The sequence below is a fragment of the Melozone crissalis genome, unplaced genomic scaffold (genome assembly GCF_028551555.1).
Source record: "Melozone crissalis strain CALT ecotype California unplaced genomic scaffold, PUWL_Pcris_2 ptg000222l_1, whole genome shotgun sequence".
Classification (NCBI taxonomy): Eukaryota; Metazoa; Chordata; class Aves; order Passeriformes; family Passerellidae; genus Melozone; species Melozone crissalis.
The window spans coordinates 244,521-269,333 of record NW_026535985.1 but is presented as its reverse complement, the minus strand read 5'-3'; the positions used below and the strand labels follow the sequence as shown (position 1 = coordinate 269,333).

Genomic DNA, 24,813 nt, shown 5'->3' with positions numbered 1-24,813 from the left:
AATCGGGCCCCGGCCCCCTCCCCACAACACTGCACCGGGGGTGGGGGGGGGGAGAGGGGGGCACCACTCCCATCATCAGACCCGACGCCCCCTCCCCATTTTGCAGGAGGAGCAGGGGGGTCCCTCCCCTTCCTTCCCCGCGCCGTGTTTGTGCGTTAAGAGATCCCGGCGCCCCCCGGGAGTGGGGAGGGGGCGGGCAGAGACCCCCGGGGTGGTGGGTGGGGTTGAGGGGGGGGTCGGGGGTGTTAATGCCCACTCGCTGCTTCACTCTCCCCTGCCTGGCAGGAGGTTCCAGAGAGAGACCCCCCCCTCCATCCCCACCCTCAACACCTCGGAGATTGGGTTTTAAAAAAAACCCTCCCCACACCTTTTTTAAATTTTTTTTTCTTTTTTTGCCCCTGCACCCCAAATCTCAGCCCAGCAGAGCACAAAGAGCCCCCCCCTCCCAGCCCCGTCTAGTATATACAATATAAGGTATAAATAGATAAATAACCTTCCCCCCCCTCCCCAGTGCAGCCCCAGCTGGGAGGGCCAAGGGTGAGCAAGGTGGGGGGGGGGGGGCTCCATCCAACCCCTCCCAGCCACATGTGGGGAGGAGGGGTCCCCACCCAGCCCCTCCAGCCCCCCACCAGAGCTGGGGGAGTGGGTTTGACCCCCCCCTCACCCTCTCCCCATCCCCACCTCACACCTTGGCACGTCACACGGCTGGGACCTCCTTAAGGGGGGGGGACAAGGAGGGGGTGTCCCCGTGTCCCCCCTTCAAGGTGTCCTGGAGGAGGGGGACATGAGGAAGCCACATCCTCTGAGGGAGAGGGAAAGACCCCCCCCCCCCCCCCCAAAACTTTGGGAGGCAGGTTGGGATGGAGGGGGGGCTCACATTTAAAAACAACAACAAATAAAAAGAAACAAATCTAACACTTAAAATGAGGTAGGTTTGGGTGCAGAAGCTCCTTGTGTCTGTCGGGGTCTTGGCTGCATCCTGCTGCCGCTCCGGGGTTCTCGTCCACACGCACAAACAAAAACAAAATAAAACAAAAAAAAAAGAGATCAAAAAGGAACCGAGAGCGAGCTCTGGCCGCCACCACGCTGGGCAGGGCAGAGCCCGGATTGTCGAGCTCAAGGAGTCTGTGTTACCTTGGTAATTAGCGAGCAAATATTATTAGTTTCTAAAAAAAAAAAAAAAAGGACAAAAAAAAAAAAAAAAAAAAGAAAAACCAAAAAAATAAAATAAAATAAAATAATCGTTATATCCAGACCGGCTCCGCACAATCGCTCCGGCCACGCTGGGCCCGGCGCTGTTTCCCCATCCGTGGCTCTCCCGTGAGGGAGGCAGGCAGGGGGTGGTGGTGAAGGGGGCGTTTCTGAGCCCCCCCACTCCGCTTTTTCCTCCTCGCAGGACGAAGCAAAGAAAACCCTGAGTTGCCAGTTCATCTGTCTGTCCGTCCGTCCCGCTCGGGCAGGGCCGGCAGCGCTGCAGCCGCCGCTCTCCCTCCGTGCCCGGCCGCCCCTGGCACCTCCTGCAGCCCTGGGGGGCTCGGCCAGGTCTCTGAGGCGGGGGTGGCAGCCCCCAGCCCCCTTTTTTCCCAGTTAGTTCATCCACTTCCTGCAATTCCAAGCTCCACAGTGGCAGGGGATCTTGTGCTGATCGTCCTCGAAGTCGAACTGGTAGTCGTAGGTGAGCTGGGAGGGAGCGGGGAGTCAGCCAAAGCACAGAGCTCAGCCCTGCCACGTCCAGCCCCCCTCCCTGGGTCCCCTGAGGCAGATATCTTTTATGAAAAAAATCTTTTCTTTAAGGTTTTTTCCTCCTGAGAAGCTGAGAAGCCTCAGGAACAATATGTAAACAACAGACAGAACAAGAGGACACAGTCTCAAGCTGCACCAAGGGAGATACAGGCTAGAATTAAGGAGGAAGTTTTTCACAGAAAGAGTGATGAAATACTGGAATCATCTACCCAGGGAGGTGGTGGAGTCACCATCCCTCGATGCGTTTAAAAAAAGACTGGATGTGGCCCTTGATGCCATGATCTAGTTGAGGTGTTAGAACATGGGATGGACTCGATGATCTTAAAGGTCTCTTCCAACCTAGAAATTCTGTGATTCTGTAAACATTGATTATCTGCTGTGGAATGCAACAGGTGGATCTGTGATTGGCCCATGTTGGTTGTTTTTAATTAATGGCCAATCACAGTGAGCTGGCTCGGACAGAGAGCCGAGCCACAAACCTTTGTTATCATTCTTTGCTATTCTATTCTTAGCAGCCTTCTGATGAAAACCTTTCTTCTATTCTTTTAGTATAGTTTTAATGTAATATATATGATAAAAATAAAATAATAAATCTTTTAGTATAGTTCTAATGTAAAATATATGATAAAATAATAAATAATAAAAATCAAGCCTTCTGAAACATGGAGTCAGATCCTCGTCTCTTCCCTCATCCAAGCACCCCTGTGAACACCATCAGAGTCCCCCAGGACCCCCTGAGCCCCTCACTGACCTCCTCCCCCTTGGGGATGCGCCGGCTGGAGATGATGATGATCTTGTCCTCCTTGTCGAAGGTCACGACTTCGGCCACGCAGTTCGGGGCACACGAGTGGTTGATGTACCTGGGGGATGATCGTGGTCAGCACCAAGCCAGGGGCAGGACAGACGGATGTCGTGGCTCCCTCTGGGGGTATCCCAGCAGCCCAAAGCCCCCCCTGTGCTCACCTGGCCGGGCCCCCCGTCAGCGTGGCGTCAATGACGTGCTCGTTGTTGATGCGGAACATGTAAATGCCGCGGTTCTGCCACGGAGGAGAAGAGCGGGTTCAGCGGTGCACTGAGGTCCCCACACCCCACCTGAGTTGATTTCCACCATCCCATGTTCCACTGGAGACCCTCAAATTCCCTATGAGTTCTCCACATCCCCCCGAGTCGCTCCATGTCCTACCAGAGCTCCCAAAATCCCACCTCAGACCCTACCAGAACCCTTGATAACCCTCTCAAGTCCCTCCACAGCCTGAGTCCCCACATGTCCTGCCAGAGCCTTCAACATCCCCCCCAAATTCACTCTCATCCCACACAAGCCCCCAACATCCCATCTGACTCCTCCCATGTCCTTCTTCATGTTCCACCAGAGCCCACATCTCACCCAAGTCCTCTCTATTCCACCTGAGCCCCAACACCCCATCTGACTGGTCCCATGTCCTTCTCAGTCCCTCCATGTTCCACCAGAGCCCACAACATCCCACCCAAGTCCTCTCTATCCCACCTGAGCCTCAACATCCCATCTGACTCCTCTCATGTCCTGAGCCCACAATGTCCCACCCAAGTCCTCTCACATCCCATCTGACTCCTCCCATGTCCTTCTCCATGTTCCACCAGAGCCCACAACGTCTCACTCAAGTCTTCTCAAATCCCATCTGACTCCTCCCATGTCCTCAGAGTCCCTCCATGTTCCACCAGAGCCTTCAACATCCCACCCACCTCCACCCACATTCCCCCTGAGCCCCCAACCACCCATCTAACTCCTCCCATGTCCTTCTCAAAGTCCCTCCATGTTCCACCAGAGTGCACAACGTCCCACCCAAGTCCACTCTCATCCCACACAAGCCCCCAGCATCTCATCTGACTCCTCCCATGTCCTTCTCCATGTTCCACCAGAGCCCACAATGTCCACCCAACTCCTCTCACATCCCATCTGACTCCTCCCATGTCCATCTCCATGTTCCACCAGAGCCCACAATATCTCACCCAAGTCCTCTCAAATCCCATCTGACTCCTCCCATGTCCTTCTCAAAGTCCCTCCATCTTCCACCAGAGCCCACAAAGTCCCACCCAAGTCCCTCCACATCTTGCCCAAGCCCCCAGCACCCCGAGCAGAGCCCCACCTGCTCCTCATAGATCTTCTCCCGCCTGTTGGCCACCTCGTTGCGGATGATGGTGCCGATGTACTCGATGACCATCGTGTGCTTCTCGATGTCCTTGGCCGCGTAGAGCCCCAGCCCCTGGATGCGGGACCGCGCCAGGTACACGTTGTTCTTCCACTCCGTCTTCAGGCGCCGGTACTGGGAGGACTTGGAGTGCACAAACTGTTTGCTGTAGGGCGTGTTGGTCTCGCCCGTGAACGTGCTCTGGTAGGCCTTGGACATGCTTGTGCTGTTCAGGGTGTGGGGCCTTTGAGGAGAGGGGGATGAGAAGGGTTAGAGATGAGAGATCCCAGCTCTGCTGGTGGTTCCCAGCTTTCCCGGTGAATTCCAGCCTCACTTACCGCTTGTAATGGGTGAGGATCTTGGGCTCGGAGCGGGCGCAGCCGGTGGGATTGATCATCAAGGGCAGCTCCATGAGAGGATGGCGCCCATAGCGGAACAGGTAATTCTGGCAGCTCTCCACACCCGGCAGCTGCAGAGGGGGAGATGGAGAAGGGGTCAAGAGGCAGCAGCAGGATGGACCCCCAGTGTGGAGGAGAGAGCTCCATGCCCACCCCGGGACCCACCGACTCGGCGATGCGCAGCACCGCGTGCACCGTGAGGCCGAAGAGCTCCTCGCCCTTCAGGTACTCGGGGAAGAGTCGCAGCATGTCGGCCTCCTTCCTCATCATCGCCACTGGCTCGATGATCCGGTTCCACACAGCTGCCAAGGGAAGGGAGAGCCACAGAATTAATGAGGCTGGAAAAGACCTCCAAGATCATTGAGTCCAAGTGACCAATCACCACCAGAGCACAGCACTCAGGGAAGGGGGAACCACAGAATTAATTACGCTGGAAAAGATCTCCAAGATCATCGAGTCCAAGTGACCAATCACCACCTCATCACCAGAGCAGAGCACTCAGGGAATGGAGAACCACAGAATTAATTAAGCTGGAAAAGATCTCCAAATCATTGAGTCCAAGTGACCAATCACCACATTGTCACCCGAGCAAAGCACTCAGGGAAGGGAGAACCACAAAATTAATGAGGCTGGAAAAGATCTCCAAGATCATCGAGTGACCAATCACCACGTTGTCACCAGAGCAAAGCACAGAGTGCCACAGGTTGAATATGGGCACCTCAAGCCATTTCCCATCACCCCACCCTCTGGTGTGGCTCAGCCACTGGCACAAAGGTTGGACACTGGCACATCCCAACTCCTTACCTTGTGGCGAGGAGTCAGAGAAGACAAGATCCTCCAAGCCCTGCTCGATGACCTGCACGACGAACTCGGGGCGCCCGTTGTTCTCACAGATGGTGCAGCGGTAGCAGCAGCGGCGGTTGTTGGTCCGCAGGCTCCAGTAGATGCGCGTGGCCTCGTAGCCCACGGGGTAGAGCGCCGTGACGCTGTGGAAATCGGCCATCTGGTGGGGCAGCAGCTGCCCGATGGCGTGGAAGACCAAGCCGCCCACGCGGAACATGTGGAGCCGCTCGCCGCGCTGGATGATGCTGGCGATCTGCTTCACCTCGTCCCGCTCGATGTAGACGCGGCGGAACACGGTGAAGCTGCTGAGCTCCTGCTCGCAGGGCCCCTTCAGCTTGTGCAGGGGACACAGCATGGTCTTGTCCTTGAAGAACATGCACTTGGCGCGGATGGCGCAGGCGAAGTGGTACACGCTGGGGCAGCGGATGCGGTTGCAGCTGTTGGTGGCGCCGGTTTTCTGGCACAGGGAGCACTTGGTGAGCAGCCCGCGGTGCAGAGCCACCTCCACGTTGATCAGGGCCCCTCCCTGAGTCTCGTACACCTCCGTGGACCACAGGGCGCAGTTCAGGTGGACCCAGAGGTCGAGGTCAAGGTTGAGCAGGCGGGCCGGCCCGTCCGTGGCGCCGTCGCCCTCCTCGTGACAGAAGCAGCACTTGCGCATGTCCTGCGGCACCTTCTCGGGGCGCAGCGTGGTGCCCAGCTTGTCGATGAACTCGGCGATCTCCTTGTCCCCGTCGCGCTTGGCTCCCCCTTTCTGGATGGTGACGAGGAAGCGCAGCCGTTTCCAGCGCACCCCCTTCCACTTCTTCAGCCGCGGCCTCGCCTCGTCCCCGTCCTCCAGAGGCCGCGAGCGCGGCTTGAAACGGGGAGGGGAGTGGACAGCCGTGGCCCCTTCCTCCTGGGGGGCTGGCGAGGGGGCCGGTGGCAGTGGTGACAACGGGGCTGGGGCTGCCTCGTGGGACGCCTCGGGGTCGGGGACCCTGGTGGGCTCAGCGGGGCTGGATGGGGAGGGGACGGAGGGGGACAGCGGGGGCGAGGGTTCCTGGGGCAGGACAGAGAGCTGCCGCACGTCCAGGTTGGAGACGTTGTTGACATAGCAGTGGTGAAGGGTCTTCTCAGGAGCAGGGCTCTCCTGTGGTGTGGGGAGGGGGGCATGGGTCAGAGAGTTGCAGGGATGGAGACCCTCAACCTCCCTGAACATTGTGGGGATGGAGACCCTCAACCTCCCTAAACATTGCAGGGATGGAGACCCTCAACCTCCCTGAACATTGCAGGGATAGAAATCTCCAACCTCCCTGAACGTTGTAGGCATGGAGACCTCCAACCTCCCTGAACACTGCATGGATGGAAACCTCCAACCTCCCTGAACATTGCAGGGACGGAGACCCCCAACCTCTCTGAACATTGCAGGGAGGGGTCCCAGACCCCACAGTGTCCCACATGCCCTGAGTCCTGCAAGGACCTCCCAGACTCCTTCCTGGACACCCAGCACCAGCCCATGGCCACCTGGCGCCCCAGGAAACTCCCTGCAATCATGGAGTGACCTACAGGGACCACCATGCACCTCTACCAAAGAGTCCCTGCTCCTGTAGGCTGCCACAGCCCCATGGGTACCCCAAAACCCCTCTCCCAGCTCTGTGGGGACCCCTGCACGCCACTGACCTGTCTGAGCAGCGTCAGGAGGTCCAGCTCGCCCTTGAGGCTGTACCCTGGCAGCACCGCATCAAACTGCTTCAGCCACTCCGAGCTGCTGTCCGGCACCTTCCCAGCCAGAGCCTTCTCCTTCCCTCCGAGCATTCCTGCGAGAGGGATGGACTGCCCATCATGGGGGTCCCAGCCAGGGAACATGGGGGGCCGTGGGGACAAGGGGAACACTCACCGGCCATATCAGTCTCCACCTTCTTGGCCTCCACCACAGCTGCTCGCACAGGGCCATCGGGGAACAGCACCTCGTAGGAGCTGGGGATCTTCATGCTCAGCAGCTCAGCCATGGCCACCATCACCCCATTGAGGTTCTAGGTGAGAGGAAGGCGGGATGGGTCCGGGGTGACACAGGTGTCACTGTGTTAGGTGACTGCTGGGACCCCAAAGGTCTGTGAATCCCCCAATCCCCTCACTCACCTTGGCAGCTGCTGCAGACACCGTCAGCATGACGGACACCTCGCTGCTCTTGCCCTTCTCCCATGGGGCTCCAGGGCCTGCTGCCCCCACCTTGCCTGGAGGAGCCCCAAAGGGCTCTGCGACCTCGTAGGGTTTTGTGTCGGGGAACACTGGTGTGGGGAGAGGGGGGTCAGAGCCGTGGGGAGCAGAGCCAGGGTCAGAACTGTGCAGACCAACAGCCACCCACGAGCCCACCCAGCTGCCCCAGATCCCTGCAGGGAATCCACCACCCTGCAAATCCTTTTCCCTCACATCCCACACTTCCCAAGGACCCTTCCCCTAGCTCCCTTAATCCCCTCCTAGACCAGGAACTCCGTCCTGCCCCATCCATATCCCTTCTCCAAACTCCCTCCTTGCGCTGCACATCCCACAAACTCCCTCCTGCCCAGTCCATACGGACCACAGACCCGTCCTGCCCTGACCCACACACCCCTGCAGCCCACCCCACCTGGGATGCTGGCCCGGGGGATGATGGGGATGATGGGGGACAGCACACGCTCCTCCAGCTCTGGCTTGGCCTCGCTGAGCAGGGGGAAGCGGAGCAGCTCCTCGCCCAGGACACTCTCGGGGGATGAAGCAGGGACGATGCTGTCGGGGGAGTCGCTCTCGTCGTCGCTCTCCATCCTGTGGGGAGGGAGGTGTCAGGGGCCACAGGGCCTGGTGTCACCCATGGAGGGGCTGATGGCACTTGTGGTGGGGTCTCTCACCTGACGTCCTCGGTCTGGTTGTGTGGAGGGGTGGGCAGTGCTGCCAGCAGGTCCAGGCTCTTCACCTCCACAGCTGGTGCATCTGCAGAGAAGACATGGGTGTCACCAGGGGGAGTGACAGGTGGCAGCAGCACGGATTCCGTGCCACCCCTGTGCCAGCCAGGCTCACCTTTCTGGCCGTGGGGCTCACGGGCTGGGTCGGCGTCCTTGGGTTGCTCCCCCAGCTCTTCGGGGGCTGTGACACCGTTCACCATCTTCTGCTGCACGGAGGGAGGGGGTGTGGGGGGCAGCGAGGAGGGTGGCGTGGGTGGGTTGCTGAGGTTGTTCTGGGGGGAGACGGTGGGGTGAGAACAGCAGGATGGTCCAGGACCCCCAGAAAAGGGGGACAACCCCCCTCTCACCTTGGTGAGCAGCTGGGAGTAGTAGTCAGGGACGCTGTCCAGCACAGCGCTGCCGAAGGCGCCCCTCAGCTGGCTCTTCCCGTTGATGGGGCTGCTGCCAAAGGGCGCGAAGAGGCTGAAGTTGGCCATGATGGTCGGCTCAGTCAGGGGCAGCAGCGACAGCTCCTGGGGACAGAGCTGTGAGTGGAGGGGACAAGGGCAAAGGAAGCCCCCTGCCACACCCTGGCTCACAGCTGTCACAGACATCTTTCATGAAAAATCCTTTCCTTAGGATTTTTCCTCCTGAGAAGCTGGGAGGCCTCGAGGACAAAATGTAAACGTTGATTATCTGCTGCTGTAGAATGCAATAGGTAGATCTGTGATTAGGCCATGTTAAATGTTTGTGATTAATGGCCAATGACAGCCCAGCTGGCTCTGACACAGAGCCCGAGCCACAAACCTTTGTTATCATTCTTTGCTATTCTATTCTTAGCCAGCCTTCTGATGAAACCTTTCCTTCTATTCTTTTAGTATAGTTTTAATGTAATATATATCATAAAATAATAAATCAAGCCTTCTAAAACATGGAGCCAGATCCTCGTCTCTTCCCCAGTCCAAGAACCCCTGTGAACACGGTCACACACGGCCATACCTGCTTCAGCTGCTTCATGAGGGCCTCGCCAGGACGCAGCCCCTCATCCTTGCGCAGCTTCTTGCGGGACGCCGGCATCCGCTCGTTGCCTTTCTGTACCCGCTTAGGCTTGGTGGGCGCTGGCTTCCTGGCAATGGAGGGGTCCTGAGGAGGAAAAAGGGGGCATGAGCAGTGCCAGCGCAGCCCCTCACCCATCCCACCCCCAGCCCAGCCTCTGCTGCTCACCTCCCGGCCCAGCAGCAGCGACTGTGGCCGTGGCTCTGTCCCAGCGCTCCGGTTCTCCACGTGCCCGTTGAGCTCGCCTGGGCTCTGAGCTGAGAGCTGCACGTTCTTGGCCCGCAGCAGCTTCTGCAGCAGCAGGTGCCCGGCCTCGGAGCGCCCACCCTGAGCCAGCAGGCTGTTGGCTTGGCTGTCCCCAGGGTCCCCATTGGCCTCTGGTTTTGCTGTCTCATCTCCATCCACCTCACACTGTGTCACTGCTGCTGCCTCTTCCTTCGGCTCCTGCTTCACCAACACCTGGGGGGCTTCACCTGCCGCAGGAGCCCCCTCTGGCACAGCCCCATTGATGCGGGTCTCAGCAGGGTCAGCTGGGTCCACCCCAGGTGCCTCGGCATCCCAGGGGCCGTGTGCTGGGTCAGGGAGGGCCCCGCTTGGCGTGGGAGCCAGCCCTGGCTCCGTGGGTGCTGCAGGGCTGGGGGCCAAGGCCGGGACCCCCGGTGATGTCTTCTTTGGCTCTTGGGGGCTCTGCTCGGGGCTGGCCAGGTGCTGGGGGGCACAGCCCAGGGGTGAGGGGGCTGGTGGCGTGGGGAGGCGGATGAGGCCGGGCTGGGGGCCACGGGCAGCCAGAGCTGCCTGAACCAGCTCAGCCAGGGGCTGCTGGGGAGGCTGCCCTGGCAGTGCCCGCCCCGCCTCGCTAGCAGAGCCGCTCTGTGCCTCCACTGGGGCCTCTGCCCGGGGCTGGAAAAGGGACCCCATGGGACGAGGGGGCTGGCGGGTAGCCTGCAAGCTGTAATCCGGGGCCTGCCCGGGGAAGGGGCCGGGGGTCCGCAGTGCCTGGTTCTGCTGCAGCAGGCTCTGCTGGTGCCGCTGCACCAGGAGGGCCTGGAGCTGCTGCTGCTGCTGCGGCGTCAGGTGCCGCAGCTGCGGGTTCTTGGCCAGGACACCCTGGAGCTGCGCCCGGATCTGCCCCATCACCGGCCCTGGCACCTGCCCCAGGAGACCTGGGGGGAGAGTGGCAGTGCCCGACGATGGCCCTACTTTGTGCTGAACGGGGCTCTGGAGCCGCGGGGGCTGTGGCTGCCCTGGCAGGGCCCCTGCCACCCCCTTGCCTGGCTGCTCTGGGGGCCGTGGTGCCGGCACCATGGCCTGTGCTGGGCCTGTCCCACAGCCCAGGGCTTGTTCTGCCACCCCAGCCGCGTCCCCGTGCTGCTGGGACAGCTCGGGGTGCACAGCCCCAGGGCTCTGCAGCGATGGGGCCAGCAGGGCACCTGGCTGCCCGGGGGCTGCCCGCATAACACCCGGCTGTGGGGAGCTCAAGAGGAGCTGCTGGCCCTGCCCTAGCTCAGCCTGGTGCTTGGGGGCCTGGGGCTCCCCCAGCCCCGGGGGGTTCAGGGCTCCCTGCTGCTCCCCGTGCAGCTGCCCCCCGCTCTCACCGCCCTCGGCGTGCAGGGCGCTGCCGTCCATGCCCGCGGGCTGCTCCTTGGCAGCCAGGACCGCCGGGGCCGGCTGCATTCCCTGACTCAGGTGCAGCACAGAGGGGGCCTGGCCCCCTGCCCCGTGCTGTGGAAAGTGCTGCATGGAGGAGGGCTGCCCCTGGCCCAGCCCCACGAGACCCGGCTGGGCAGCCGCTGCTGAGTTCTGCTGCTGCTGCTGCTGCTGCTGTGGAGCCAGCAGTGCCCGAGACTGCCCCAGCTGCTGGGACAGCACGAGCCGGTGGCTCAGCATCCCCGGAGTCTGCGGTGCCAGCTGGGGCGAGCCCAGCACCCGCTGCTGGTGGGGGGCCAGGACGACCTGGCGCTGGGCTTGGGGGTGGCCCAGCACGCCAGGCTGGTGCTGCAGCCCTGGCCCGTGGCCCAGCACGCCTGGCTGCTGCTGGGGTGAGAGCTGCTGCACCAGGAGGCTCTGCTGGCTGCCCAACAGCCCCGGCTGCTTCGGCACCATGGGCTGAGCCCCTGCGCCGGGCTGTGGGGCTGGGGGCTGCTGCTGCTGCTGGCCCAGCAGGCCAGGCTGGCCCGGCACGGCTGTTGGCTGCACTGGGGCCTGGCCCAGCACACCTGGCTGCTGCATGGATGCCTGGCCCATCATGCCTGGCTGCTGCAGCGATGTCTGGGCCAGCACGCCTGCCTGTTGCATTGAAGTTTGTCCCATCACACCTGATTGCTGCATGGACGTCTGTGCCATGATGCTCTGTGGCTGCATCGAGCTCTGTCCTATCAAACCTGGCTGTTGCATGGATGCCTGACCCATCACACCCTGTTGCTGCATCGATGTCTGTCCCATCACACCGGGCTGCTGCATGGACGCCTGTGCCATCACACCTGGCTGCTGCAGCGATGCCTGTCCCATCACACCTGGCTGCTGCATGGAGCTTTGACCCATCACGCCCTGCTGCTGCATCGACGCTTGTGCCATGACACCTGATGGCTGCAGCGACGTCTGTCCCATCACACCTGATTGCTGCATGGCTGCCTGTCCCATCACACCTGATTGCTGCATGGCTGCCTGTCCCATCACACCCGGCTGCTGCATTGATGCTTGTCCCATCACGCCCTGCTGCTGCATGGCCGCCTGTCCCATCACACCCGGCTGCTGCAGCGACACCTGTCCCATCACACCCGGCTGTTGCATTGACGCCTGTCCCATCACACCTGTCTGCTGCTGGAGTGACACCTGGCCCAGCATGTTCTGCTGCTGCAGTTTCTGTGCCAGCTGCATCCTCTGCAGCTGCCGCTCCTGCATCAGCCGGCTGTCAGCCGCCAGCCCGCGCAGCGCCGGGTTCCCGCTGAAAAACGCGCCAGAGGATCCAGGTCCGGGGGCATTCCCTACAGGCTGCTGCCCCATGAAGGACAGACCCTGCTGCACGGCCATGGACACACCGCCCTGGGGCAGGCGCAGCCCCCCAGGCTGCCCTGGCTGCTGCCCCAGGCCCTGTGCTCCCACCAGGGCTCCCCCGGGCTGCTGCACGCCGTGTGCTGACAGGAGCTGTCCTGGGAGCTTGGACATGAGGCGAGGGCTCTGCGAGGGGCTCAGGGCCATCACTGCTGAGGCCTGGTGCTGGTGCTGCTGCTGCTTGTTGCGGTATTCAGCCATGAGGTTGGTGTGTTCCTTCTGCTGCTTTCGCACCTGGTGGGGATGGCAGGGTGTCAGTGCCAGGAATGGCAGGGTTTTAGTGCCAGGAATGGCATGGAATTAGTGCCAAGGGCAGGGAAACAACACAGCCCTAGCACTGGGGATGGTGGGGCATCAGCAGCAGGAATGGCACAGATTTAATGCCCAGGATAGGGGAAGCAATAGCATCAGGAATGGCACAATAACAGTGCTAGAAATGGCACACCACCACTACCACCACCACCACCAGGAACGGCACAGGATAAATGCTGGGGACAGTAAAGCATCAGCAGCAGGAATGGCACAGGATAAATGCTGGGGACAGTGGGGCATCAGTGCTGCAGACAGTGGGGCATTAGTGCTGGGAATGGCAGTACATTAGTGCCAGAACAGCAGGGCATTAGCGCCAGGAATAGTGGGACATCAATGCCAGGAATGGCAGAGTGTCAGTTCCAGGAACAGCAGGGAATTAATACCAGGACTGGCACAGCATCAGTGCTGGGGACAGCAGGGCAGTAGAGCCAGAAATGGCACTGACTCTGAGGACATCACTCAGTTTGCACTGGGGATGGCACAGTGCTAAAGTTGGGAATAACGAGGCTGGCACTGGGAACAGTGGGACATCCCATTTGCACCAGGGACAAGGTGCCCACCCACATGCAGGGTCCTACCTGGTCCAGCTGCTTCTGGATCTTGCTCTGCTGCTCTGTCACCAGCTTCAGCTTCTCAGCATCGGCCTCGGGGAACTCCCTGCCGGCTTTCTTGGCCGTGCGCTGCTTGGCACAGAGCGCCTTGCGGGACTTGCGGTGCGCCCCGATCTGCTCCTCCAGCACCTTCAACTGCATCTGCAGCAGCTGCTGCGTGTGGAACAGCCACTCCTCGTACTGGCGCTGGTCAGCCTCGTCTGTGGGACGGGGACAGGGCTCAGATCAGTGGGGACCCCGGGTAAGCAGAGACGCTGGGTCAGAGGGGACCCCTGGGTCAGGGAACCCCTGAGTCAGTGGGGACCCCCAGGTCAGTGGGGACCCCAGCCCCAGGGCAGGGTGAGCCCTGTCCCACACCAGCCCTGCCATGTCAGTACTCACTGATGACACCCTGTGCAAAGGTGGGTGGGTTGGGGCGAGCCTGGGTCGGGTCTGTGCCACTCCGCTCCTGCAAGAAAAGGGAGTGTTTGGATGCTGTGGATTTCTGTCCTCTCCCCACAGACTCCATCCCTTCAGAGAGACACAAAACCAACAGTTCTGGCCTGCCAGCCCCAAGAGACACCTGTAGACCCCACTCACCTGGCCAGTCCCTGCCAGTAAGTGGTTCTGCATCTCAGAGACAGCCGGGCCCCCTGAGAGCCGCTGGGCCAGCAGGGAAACCTGTTGCCTTTGGGGGGACACACACAGAGATGAGCTGTGAGCCAGAGCCAAAGCAACCTGTCTGCCCCACCCTGTGCCCCCCAGATCCCCTTGTCTGTTACCTGTTCATGCCTGGGGCCACCCCAATGCTGCCCTGAGCCATCACCTTCTTGATGCCCTTCAGTGCCACCATCTTGGCCTTGGCAATGGGGTCCATGATGTCCTCAGCTGCAAACTTGTCCAGGTCTGCTGAGACAGAGATCACAGCACGTTCGGCCCTATGCCCCCACACCCAAAAGGGCCTCGTGCTCCCACAAAAAAATCCCCCCCAGCCCCTACCTGTGTCTGGGAAGAAGCTGTTGGCCAACTGCTGCTGCATGACGAGCTGGGGGGGCTTCAGGCCCAGGCTGGGGGGCTGCACCCCGGCCATCGGCTTCTGCACCAGCACCTGCTGCTGGCTCTGCTGGGGCTGCCCCAGGGCCACCTGCACCCCATGGGGGGACGACAGCACGTGGGGCTGCCCAGAGCCCATGCCCATGTGGGGGGCCAGAGCTGGGCCCTGCTGGGGTGCGTTGAGCCGGGGGGGCTGCGGTGGCAGCAGAGGTGGCCGCGCCACCAGCCCCAGCTGGAGGGGAGTCTGAGGGGTGCCCAGACGGGGTGGCTGCCCCTCGGGAGGCTGCCCAGATGCCCCTGTGTGCAGCATGGGGTGCCCCGGGGCTTGGAGGTGGGGGGTGCCACGGGGCAGGTGGGCTGACATCTGCTGCTTCTTCTGCAGCTCCTTCTTCTCGTGCTCCAGGAGGTCCTCGATGAGCAGGGGCAGCTCGCTGGCCACCAACGAGCTCTCCATCTTGTCCAGGTCATCTGCTGGCGAGTGTCGGGCACTGCCCAGCCCCAAAGCTCCACTGTCCAGCTCAAACTTCTCCAGCAAGGGGTTGGTCTGACCACCCAGCTGGGCAGTTGCCAGCCCACGGCCAGGGCCGGTGTAGGGGTCCTTCTCCAGCACGGGGACACCGGCGTGGCCACTGTTGGAGAACTGAGTCATGCCAAGGCGAGCGGGGCCGGTGCTGGAGCTCAGGAGGGTCTGGCCAGGTTTGACACTCAGTCCCAGGGAGGCAGAGATTTTATCTGTGCCCTGCAGTGCTTCTGACTTGATGGGGGGACCAGCGGTGGTGAACTGGCAGGGCGAGGTCTTCAGGCAGCCTTCCTCCAGCTTGGGCTTGACATCAGTGGGCAGCGAGCCGGGCTTTGCCTCTGCACCCTGCGCCTTGAAAGTCGGGTCAGGGGCCAGCACAGTGCCCGTGGGGCAGGCAGAGAGTCCCAAGCCCATCCCAGACACCAATCCTTCCTTGGGCACCTCCTGATCCTCCGCAGATGGGGTCACATCTTTGCTGTCCCCAGTGTCTGGGAGTTTCAAGGTGGGTGCTGGTGGTTCTGTCTTGAGCTGGGCCTCCCGCTCTGCCTTCTCGTTGGCCGACTCCACCAGGCGCAGGTGCTCGTTGAAGATGTCCTTCTTGTCCCCAGTGTCCAGCTCGGGGTCGGTGTAGGCCAGCAGGTCGAACTCATCACCGTTCAGCAGGTCATCGAGGTGGGGGTCTGCTGTCTCCAGGCTGTCCAAGTTGTCCAAGTCATCGTCCCCTTTGGCCACATCTGGATCCAGGCTAAGGTTGGCCAAATCATCATCATCTTCCAAGTCCTTGTGGGAGCCAAAGTCGTCATCCAGATCAGGCTCCACGGGCACCTCGCAGGGCAGCCGTGCCCCCTCCAGGCTCAGGTGGCTTTTCCCAGGGGTGGGCGCAGGCTCTGGAGCGGGGCCATCCTTGGCACCCTCGGGGCGCAGGGTGGCACCGGAGGACAGGGGGCGTGGAGGGATGTGCTGCTGCAGCTCCAGTGTGGGCGCTGGCAGTGGAGGTGCCACCTTGGCGTGGGGCTGCTGGTGGCTGTTGCCCATCTCGGCTCCCTGTGGGGACGCGGGTGGCAGCGGCGCTGGAACCTTCTGGGATGGCAGCGCCTGCATGGGCATCACTGGGGTGCACAGGGCCTGCGGGGTGCCCTCCTCCCCGGGCAGGAAGAATCGAGGCCGGGGCGCCTGGGGGGCAAAGGGAGATCCCACGACACCCCCAGGTCCTTTCTGCACGTTGTGTCGGAGCTCGATGAAGGGAGCGCCCAGGGCAGCTGGCGAGGGGGGCACGGCCTCGGCAGGAGTGGGCAGGCGGGTGCCCAGGGTGCCCATGGGGGTGCCAGTGGCCGGGGGGGCGAAGCGGGAGGTGACAGGGAGCCTCAGGGCCGCCACTGCTGCTTGTTGCTGCTGCTGCTGCTGCCACAGGTGCTGCTGCTGCTGCTGTGGGGATGGTGATGGGAACACCCCACGGGGGTAGAAGGCCTGGGGGGGCCCCACCGCCGCCCTGCAAGACACCGTGGTGTTGGCACCAGCTTGGTACAGCCCCAACACGCCACGTCCCATCCCTCTGAGACTGTGCCAAGCACCCAAAATCCCACAGCCATCCCCTCCCTCCAGAGTGATCCCCACGAGCTGGGGGTCCGTGTGTGATGTCTGCTGGCTCCCACCCATGCATGCTGAGCCTGTGGCACTGCCAGGGGGCACCCACCGCCCGCTGATGTCCAGCATGGCTGGCGTGGCCGCCGGCGGGGGCCGGGAGAGCCGCTCGTCCTGCGTGAACGCTGCCTGCACCATGACGGAGCCGGGCAGCTTCCCTGCGCCTGCTGCCGTGGCCAGAGTCCCGAGGAGAGCCTTGTCCTGGAAAAAGGAAGGAAAAAAAGAGTCACCCATTCATCAGCCACATCATCCCTCTTGTCCCTCCATCAACCACAACATCCCTCTTTACACCTCCATCAGCCACATCTCCATGCCCCTCCCTCAGCTGCATCCCTCCATGCCCCTCTTTCAGCCACATCCCCTCCGTGCCCACTGTGCCCCTCCATCAGCCACATCCCCTCATGCCCCTCCATCAGCTGCATTGTTCCCGTGTCCCTCCATCAGCCACATTCCCCTGCCATGCCCCTCCATCAGCTGCATCCCCCTTGCCCCTCCATCAGCCACATCCCTCCACCCCGTGCCCACCGTGCCCTTCCACCAGCTGCATCCTCCCATGCCCCTCTATCAGGCACATTCCCCTGCCATGCCCACCACGTCCCTCCATCAGCCACATCCATCCTGTGCCCCTCCACCAGCCACATCATCCCCTGTGTCCCACCATCAGCCACATCCCCCGCTTTGCCCCTCCATCAGCTGCATCCCCCCTTGCTCCTCCCTCAGCCACACCCCTCCCATGCCCACCGTGCCCCAGTTCTCCCACCTGTGCTGGCTGGTACGGGGCCATGCCCCGGCTCAGCTCGAAGCTCTGCCCGCTCTCAGGTGCCCAGGCAGCGGGTGAGGAGGAGGCGGCAGCAGCCGCGCTCTCCTTCTCCTGCCGAAGGCTGTTCCTCTGGATCTGCTGGCGGATCAGCAGCTCCCGGAGCCGCTGGCGCTGAGAAGAATTCAGAGTTAGAGCCCAGAGTGGCAACAGGACCAAAACCAAAAATAAACCACACAGAGAGTGGCCGTTAATGCCTTCACAGCCCCAGTTTTTCTCTTTCATTGTCTCCCAAACCCAAATGGATGCAACTGGATAAGCAGCTCCCAAAGCCACTGGCACCAAGAATAATTCAGATTTAGAGCCCAGAGTGACAACAGGACCAAAATCAGCAAAACAAACCATACACAGAGAGTGGCCATTAATGCCTTCACAGCCCCAGTTTTTCTCTTTCATTGTCTCCCAAACCCAAATGGATGCAACTGGATAAGCAGCTCCCAGAGCCACTGGCACCAAGAATAATTCAGATTTAGAGCCCAGAGTGACAACAGGACCAAAATCAGCAAAACAAACCATACACAGAGAGTGCCCACTAATGCCTTCACAGCCCACTTTTCCCACCCATTCTCTCTCAAACCCAAATGGATGCAACTGGTGAGCAGCTCCTGGAGCCACTGACGCTGAGAACTCAGTGTTAGAGCCCAGAATGGCAACAGGACCAAAACCAGCAACACAAACCACACAGAGAGTGCCCATTGATGCCTTCACAGCCCCAGTTTGTCCCTTTCATTCTCTCCCAAACCCAAATGGATGCAACCAGATCCCAGGAGAGACCTCACCTGCCGCTGCTTCTCCAGCTCCGACTGGCTCATGGTGCCCAGAGCCCCGTCCTGGGCACCAGGCAGCTCCGCCAGCTCCCGGTTTGGGGGCGCTGAGAGCCCTGCAGCCACCTCCTCCCTCTTGTCGGCCGTCAGCCCCAGCGCAGCGCGGGGCAGGAAGGTTCCAGAAGGGTCCTGCTGCTGCGGGGGAGCCGGGGGCTGCGGTGGCAGCACCGATGGCGGCCGCAGGGGCGAGAGGCTGTAGGAGTCGGGGGCGGCAGTGCCAGGGCCCAGCGGGCTGCTGGCCTGGTGGAAGCTGGGGGACGAGGCGTAGGCCGAGCTCTGGGGCTTCCCAGAGCCGTAATGGCTGTTGATCCCGTGGGGCTGGTGGGACGGGGAGCCCTTGAGTGGCTCTGAGACGGCCGGGGGGAAGGTGAAGCGCATGGGGGGCTGGCTGCCCGGGAAAACGCTGGCACCGGGCGAGCGGGCAAAGGGCGGCTGTGGCCCTGCCGCTGCCTTGGCGTGGGGGTCACCTGCTGGGGTGCCCCCAAAACCTCCGCCAGCCGCCCCCACTGATTTGAACCCCGGCTCCGGCAGCTGCGGGCGGGGGGGTTTGTGCAGTGGGGTGAAGGGATCCCGGGACTGCGGCCGGGAGGGCGGCTGGGAGTAGGGATCCGGGGATTGGAAGCGAGGGGTGACTGGGGACTGGCAGAAGGCTTCATTGGAGAGAGGGCGGGGGGTCAGGGGGGACTGGGAGCTGGATTGGGACTGAGGGCTGGCGGGGATGCGGGAGAAGGGCTCAGAGGGCAGGGAGCGGGGCGGGAGGGCGCAGCAGGCCTCGGGGGGCTGCAGCCGGGGCGTCAGCGGGGGCTGCGAGTAGGGGTCCAGGTAGGGAGACTGACGGTACAAATCAGGGTGGCCTGGGGGCGAGGGGGCCAGGGGATGGGGGTCGGGGGGCCGGTGCCCCAGCCCCGGGCTCTGCGGCTCTACCTGAGAGACCCGAGGGGTCATGGGGGCTTTGAAGACGTCGGTCGCCTTCAGCTCCGCAGCCGAGAGGTGGGGGCCACCTGGGGAGTCCCCGTAGCCCATGGCAGAAGCATAGCCAGGTGAGCAGACCCCCAGGCTTCCCCCATCCTCCTTCTTCACCTCCAGACCCTTCTTCTGCTCCCCAAAAGGCAGGGGAGAGAGCAGGGCCTCAGGGGGCCGTGCCCCAGGACTCCCTGGCACCGACAGGTTGTCCAAGGAGGGGCACCGGGGCTTCAAGAAGGGGTCAGGGGTGCCAGGTTGGTGCCGAGGGGTGCCAGGCGGGGTGGGGTGGAAGTCAGGGGGAGCACGGGGGGCTGTGAGGGGCTGGGGCTGGCTAGGGAAGGGCTGGAAGGCAGCCCCCGACGTGGGGCTCTGGCCCAGGGGCGAGGGGAAGCGAGGCTCCAGCGCGTAGGCGGGCGCCGCGCCGTAGGGATCGTGCGAAGGCACTTGGGCAGGGGACTGGGGCGGGAGCTTGAGGAAAAGCTCGCTGGGAGACTCAGGTCCCCCTCCAGCACCCGCTGGGGGCTTCAGGAAGCCCTCGCCGGTGGCTGGGGGGCTGCTGATGTAGACGGGCTGTGCCCCCGGCGGCACCGGGATCCGCAGGTGCAGCGAGGGCCTCTCGGGCTTGCGCAGTCCCTCCCCTTTGGTCTGCTTGTTGATCTGGCTCTCGGCCTGCTGCAGAGAGAGCCGGGCTGTCAGCGCTGTGGGAGCCCTCCCCACGGGGTGGGCACGGGCTGGGGCGGGCACAGCAATGTCCCCCAAGGCTGGGCCGGGGCCGCCGGGCACCTCCCCGCGCCTCACGTACCTTCTGCACCTTGTTGATGCGATGAGCCGCCCGGTTATCTTTGGCCTTTTGCTAACAAAGACATGAAGCCAGCTGACTTGCAGCCCCCCGGGTGCCCCGGCCCCACCACCCCACTGACCTCCTGGCACTCACCAAATATGGGGCTTTGTCCGTGGCAGGGACTTTCCTCCAGAGCTTCATGATCTGTTTGCAGCGGCTCGACCAGTCTGGGAGTCCAGTACGAGCAGATACAGGGGAGGAAAGCAACGTTAGCCCGGACCTGAGGAGCTCACTCCTATCCTTGGTGGATCACTGTCACACCCTCACGTGAAGGGACAACCCAGGAGACAGAGGTAAGACCCCCTACCCACTTTAAAGAACACTTCAGTGGCAGAACAGCTGAGATCTCCCCTCAAAAAAGGAACCAGGGGAGTCACACTCCACCCATACCCCCAACCCTCACCCCAACGGGGCGGCTGCAGCCCCCCCAGAGCCCTACCTGGATAATCCTGCTTGAGGTTGGGGAAGTTCATGTTGGCGTAGAGGACAGGGGAGATGGTGGAGAGCTCACCCAGCTCCTCGTCCTTCTCCCAGCGCTGCAGACTGCGCTGGTTGTAGGACAGCCCGTCGCCCTCGCCCTCCGTCGTGGGCGTCGTGGGGGTCGAGGGGGTGGTGGCGGCCGAGCTGCTGGCCCAGGGGCTCTCGGGCTCGCAGTGGTCTGGGCTGAAGAAGCCGCTCCGCTCCCTGAGTGGAGAGAGTGTTACAGGTTGTAAGGATGTGTGGGTCACAGGACACCCTGCAGTTCAGTTCCTCCAAGGAGGGGACCCCCAGCTCCTCTGAGTACCTGTTATCGAGGAATGGGGACTGGCAGACCCCCGAGTACGAGTCCAAGGAGACAGATCCAGAGAGTGAGCCCAGGGAAACGCTCCCTGTGAGGGAAACAAGATGGGTTGCAGGGAAAACAAAGTTGGGGAACAAACCTGCACCTACCCTGGGAGTCCAAACAACTCTCAGACAGCACAACCCCCAAGTTCTTCCCTAGATTCACCCCCCAGAGCAACAGGGAATACCCAGGAGCCTGGGCTCTCAGACACCACAGGCACCATTGAGTGAGTGAATTTGGCTTTGCTGAGGCTGGAAACAAGCCCTGCCCTTCACCACACAACTCCAGGGACCTCCTGGATGATGAGGGCTCTGCCAATTCCACCCACCCTGCCCCGAGAGCTGCAGGTCTCCTTGCAGGAAGGGCCGCTGTGCTCGGCTGGGGTCCTGCCCGGCCTCCATCCCCGCGGCCACGCAGTTGAGGGGCTGCTCCCCACGCTCCGCTGAGCCCAGCACGTCCTTGAAGAGCTGCTGCACGTCCTTGCTCTCCATCTTGGGCAGCTCTGCAGAGACAAATGCAAGAGGAGCTGGGTGCAAATACCACACTGATGGGAAGCAGACAAACCTCGGGGTCACGGTCCTGAGACCCCTTCAGCAGAAGAGGGAGCACAGGATGGTCTCACCTTCTGTGGGGATCTTGTCGAGGTCGGAACTCAGCGCTCCCTCGCCTGGGGTGGCCGGTTTTTCGGTGTCCCCGCGGTCTGGGGAATCCTTGGGCTCGTCGGCTCCTGAGGAAGAATCAGGAAATGCCTTCATCCCCCTGGGGAACTCCAGCTCAGGGTTTTGGGGACCCCCATGGGGCACACCCCGCCACCCAACAAGGGACACGAATCCATCGGTCCTCCGGCGGCGGCGCGCCACAAGGGGGCGCTCTAAGCACCACTCTATGGTCACGGGCATCATGGGATTGACCATAGAGCTCAGCCCTGCCTAGAGCGGAGCCCTCAACCATAGAGTTTGGTCTTGGCGGCTGTGGGCGCCCTGTGCCCCGTGGAGGACTCGGCTCTGAGGGTCCCACAGGGGTCTCACCCAGCTCCTCGGCCTTGGCGTCGTCCTTGCCATCGTCATCGGGAGCGGCGGCGCTGCCGTCAGTGCTGTCGTCGCCTGCAGGGTAGCCCAGGATTCAGTGAGCAGGGTCAGGATCCCCCCCCCCCCCCCCGCCCCTTCCCTCAGCGGTGATGGCCGCCCCTCACAGCCCTCGGCCTTGCCCAACGAGCCTCAGAGCCCCCAGCACTGCTCACAATGGGGGTCCCAACAACCCCAGGGACCTCCGATATCCCCCCAAGACCCCCAGGGACCCTGAACAACCCCCTCAGCCATCCTGAGGACCCCAACAACTTCCAACAAGGCCAGGGATCCCACAGCAACCTCAGGGACAACCCCCAACAAACCCTAACAACCCCAGGGACCCTGAACAACCCCTCAGGCGTTCCCAGCCATCCTGGGGACCCCCAACAACTTCCAACAAGGCCAGGGATCCCACAGCAACCTCAGGGACAAGCCCCAACAAACCCCAACAACCCTAGCGACCTCAGATATCCCCAGGGACCCTGAACAATCCCCTCAGCCATTCCCAGCCATCCTGAGGACCCCAACAAGCCCCAACAACCCCAGTGACCTCCAATATCCCCTCAAGACCCCCAACAAGCCCAGGGACCCTGAACAACCCCCTCATCCATCCTGGGGACCCCAACAAGTTCCAACAACCCCAGGGACAACTCACACAAGCCCCAACAAGCCCAGGGATCCCCCAACCCCAGTAGGGACCCACAACAACCCCTCGCTAACCCCTGTAACTCCCCCCATCCCAAGCTGCAGACCCACTCCTGGCCACACTCACCTCGGGGGTGGGTGGGGGTCTCCCTCCTGTCTGGGGTGCCCCCCTGCAGTGCCCCAGCGAGGTTGGGGTCCCCCTTGGGCCTTGGGGCACCCTGGCCCAAGGCGGGGCGGGCGGCCCCGTCCCCAACCCCGCCTGCTGCCAGCAGCGCCTTGCGGCTCAGGTCCATCAGTGCCTTCCCAAAAAACGCCTCCTGCAATTGGGGAGGGGGTTCTGTCAGCATGTGGGGGTCTCCCCATCCATCTCCTCATCCATTCCAAGCCCCTCCATCTATCCCACCTGCAGGTACGGGGGGAACATGTCCTCCAACTTGCTCTTCTTCCGTCCCCGGCGCTTCTTCTTCTCGTCCCCCTCTCCTGAGCCAGGATCCAGGCCAGCCTCGGCTGGGACATCACCAGGAGGCCCTGCAAGAGCCCCCCAGCAATGAAAACCACCCCCAAAAAGGGTCTGGGGATGGTCCTGTGCCACTGGAGGGGCACTGCACATCCCTGGGGGTGAGAAGGGAATGGGAAATAAAGGGGAAGGGAAATAAAGGGGAAGGGAAATAAAGGGGAAGGTTTGGGAAGGGAAAAAAAAAGGAGAAAAGGGGGGAGAAAAGGGGGTAAAAAAGGGGTAAAAGGGGGGAGAAAAGGGGGGGAGAAAAGGGGGGGGAGAAAAGCGGGGGAGAAAGGGGGGAAAAAGGGGGGGGAAAAGGGGGGGGGGAAAGGGGGGGGAAAGGGGGGGGAAAAAGGGGGGGGGAAGGGGGGGAAAGGGGGGGGGGAAAAGGGGGAAACGTGTGTGGGGGGAAAACGTGTGGGGGGGAAACGTGGGGGGGGGGAAACAGGGAATCACTGGGCCCTACCATCCTCAGGGTGTCCCTCGGTGCTCAGCCCCTCACGCCCCACGTCTGGTAGCACTGCTGAGACCTTCTTGAGCCGCGTGTGGGACTTGCGCTGCCTCACCATGAACCCACCGATGCCTGGGGGGCAGAGGAGCAGTGGGGATCACAGTGGGGTCACGGAAGAGCCCAGAAGGGTTCAGGACCTGTGGGACACTGCAGGACACTCACCAGGCCGGTACGGTTTGCGCTTCCTCTTCTTGCACTCCTCAGGGTCCTCCAGCCCCTTCCCCGAGTCCCCATCAGCTCCAACGTCGCGGTCAGGGCTGGCCGGAGCCTCCAGCTTGATCTCACACTCCATGTGCTCCACACCCACTGCTGGGGGGTGCACATTAGTGGGACCCCCTGACACCCCAACACTGCAACCCCCCGGCTCTCCCAGCAGGAACACCCTCGCTGCAATGCCCCAGCTCTGCCAGCAGGAACACCCACCGTCAGCTTTGAGCAGTTCATCGGTGTCCAGGTCACCGTCCTTCTTGTCCTCAGGGCCCAGGGGGTCGCCCCCCTCCAGCCCCCCGTCCCCGTTGAGGGTGCCCGGGCGGCCCTTGCGCTGCCGCCGCTTGTGCAGGGGTGACAGGGTCAGGTTGCGCAGCACGGCCATCCCCGTCTCTGTCAGCCACACGCCCTCGAAGCGGAAATACTGGGGCTCTGAGGGGACAAATGCCAGCGTTGGGAACAAATGGCAGCGCTGGGTGTGTAGCCAGAGGATGGCACAGCCCTGGGAAGCCCAGCACGTACCTGGATCCTTGGCTTTGATCATCTCTGCAGAAGGCGCGGGCACTGTGGCAGGAAAGCAGAGGAGCAGGTGAGTACCCACACCCCTCAAATGCCCCCCAGATCCCTCAGAGTTCCCCAATATCCCATGAACTCACTGGGTTTGACCACATAGGGCTGGCAGGCGCTGCAGTCAAAACCTTCATCTGCAGCTTGCTCCACCTCCTCCTCAGTGAAGAGGCTGTCACACGCAGCATGCAGCCACCTGTGGGGAGCATGGGGGACCATAACACACCACAGCCTCTCTGGGAGGACCCCAAATTCGAGCCCCTGGAACCCAGGGCACGGTGCTCACCGATCACAGTGCCGGCACTGGATGAGCAGATCGTCCTCCACGTATTTCTCACGGCAGAAGGGGCACACAACCAGGCTGGCACAGGGTGCACAGTGGGTGTAGTTGTTCTGCCACTCGCAGTGGAAGCCAGGAGATGCAGCTCCACACTGCACACAGCACACGCACCTGCAGAGAGGCGCCCAAAGGGTCAGCACCCCAAATTCAGACCCCAAATTTCAGCCCTGTTTGTGTTTCCCACGCACCACTTGCACTTCCAGCCGCCCTTGGGCACGGTCTGCAGCGGGGGGTCCAGGCAGTAGGTGTGGTAGCTGATGTCGCAGTCGTCGCAGAGCAGCAGGCGTGAGGGGTCCGAGGCTTTGCCGCACACCTCGCACACGATGCACTCCACGCAGCGCCAGCCCTTCAGCAGCATCACCTTGGTGATCTGGGGACACGGGAGGGCACCCACGTGAGCCCTGGGCATGGCCACGGGGGTCCCCAGGCTACCCCCA

At 62.2% G+C, this 24,813-nt stretch overlaps 1 protein-coding gene across 6 annotated transcripts in view; it reads right to left on the bottom strand.

Annotated features, from left to right (window-relative positions):
- Positions 1–698: 698 nt before the first annotated feature.
- Positions 699–24,813, bottom strand: part of KMT2D (lysine methyltransferase 2D) — a 30,667-nt gene continuing 6,552 nt past the window's right edge. The window contains exons 16-55 of one of the 6 annotated variants that reach the window (XM_054294151.1): positions 24,565–24,746; positions 24,323–24,487; positions 24,126–24,232; positions 23,992–24,033; positions 23,686–23,901; positions 23,425–23,568; positions 23,218–23,334; positions 22,656–22,780; positions 22,380–22,569; positions 21,569–21,643; positions 21,163–21,267; positions 20,869–21,042; positions 20,502–20,586; positions 20,157–20,401; positions 19,811–19,884; positions 19,679–19,729; positions 17,869–19,548; positions 17,033–17,203; positions 16,325–16,473; positions 14,058–16,120; positions 13,841–13,967; positions 13,659–13,746; positions 13,461–13,527; positions 13,047–13,279; positions 9,274–12,390; positions 9,049–9,192; positions 8,418–8,582; positions 8,186–8,342; positions 8,017–8,098; positions 7,758–7,933; positions 7,271–7,419; positions 7,029–7,164; positions 6,812–6,948; positions 5,111–6,281; positions 4,472–4,608; positions 4,247–4,377; positions 3,867–4,152; positions 2,707–2,780; positions 2,495–2,603; positions 699–1,680 (exon numbers count right to left, since the gene is read on the bottom strand). In XM_054294151.1, coding sequence (XP_054150126.1) covers positions 1,588–1,680; positions 2,495–2,603; positions 2,707–2,780; positions 3,867–4,152; positions 4,247–4,377; positions 4,472–4,608; positions 5,111–6,281; positions 6,812–6,948; positions 7,029–7,164; positions 7,271–7,419; positions 7,758–7,933; positions 8,017–8,098; positions 8,186–8,342; positions 8,418–8,582; positions 9,049–9,192; positions 9,274–12,390; positions 13,047–13,279; positions 13,461–13,527; positions 13,659–13,746; positions 13,841–13,967; positions 14,058–16,120; positions 16,325–16,473; positions 17,033–17,203; positions 17,869–19,548; positions 19,679–19,729; positions 19,811–19,884; positions 20,157–20,401; positions 20,502–20,586; positions 20,869–21,042; positions 21,163–21,267; positions 21,569–21,643; positions 22,380–22,569; positions 22,656–22,780; positions 23,218–23,334; positions 23,425–23,568; positions 23,686–23,901; positions 23,992–24,033; positions 24,126–24,232; positions 24,323–24,487; positions 24,565–24,746 — 12,939 coding nt within the window. In that variant the 3' untranslated portion in view covers positions 699–1,587. Of the gene's footprint in view, positions 1,681–2,494; positions 2,604–2,706; positions 2,781–3,866; positions 4,153–4,246; positions 4,378–4,471; positions 4,609–5,110; positions 6,282–6,811; positions 6,949–7,028; positions 7,165–7,270; positions 7,420–7,757; positions 7,934–8,016; positions 8,343–8,417; positions 8,583–9,048; positions 9,193–9,273; positions 12,391–13,046; positions 13,280–13,460; positions 13,528–13,658; positions 13,747–13,840; positions 13,968–14,057; positions 16,121–16,324; positions 16,474–17,032; positions 17,204–17,868; positions 19,549–19,678; positions 19,730–19,810; positions 19,885–20,156; positions 20,402–20,501; positions 20,587–20,868; positions 21,043–21,162; positions 21,268–21,568; positions 21,644–22,379; positions 22,570–22,655; positions 22,781–23,217; positions 23,335–23,424; positions 23,569–23,685; positions 23,902–23,991; positions 24,034–24,125; positions 24,233–24,322; positions 24,488–24,564; positions 24,747–24,813 lie in introns of all 6 variants that reach the window. The other 5 variants (XM_054294152.1, XM_054294153.1, XM_054294147.1 and 2 more) reach the window with 5 other exon arrangements.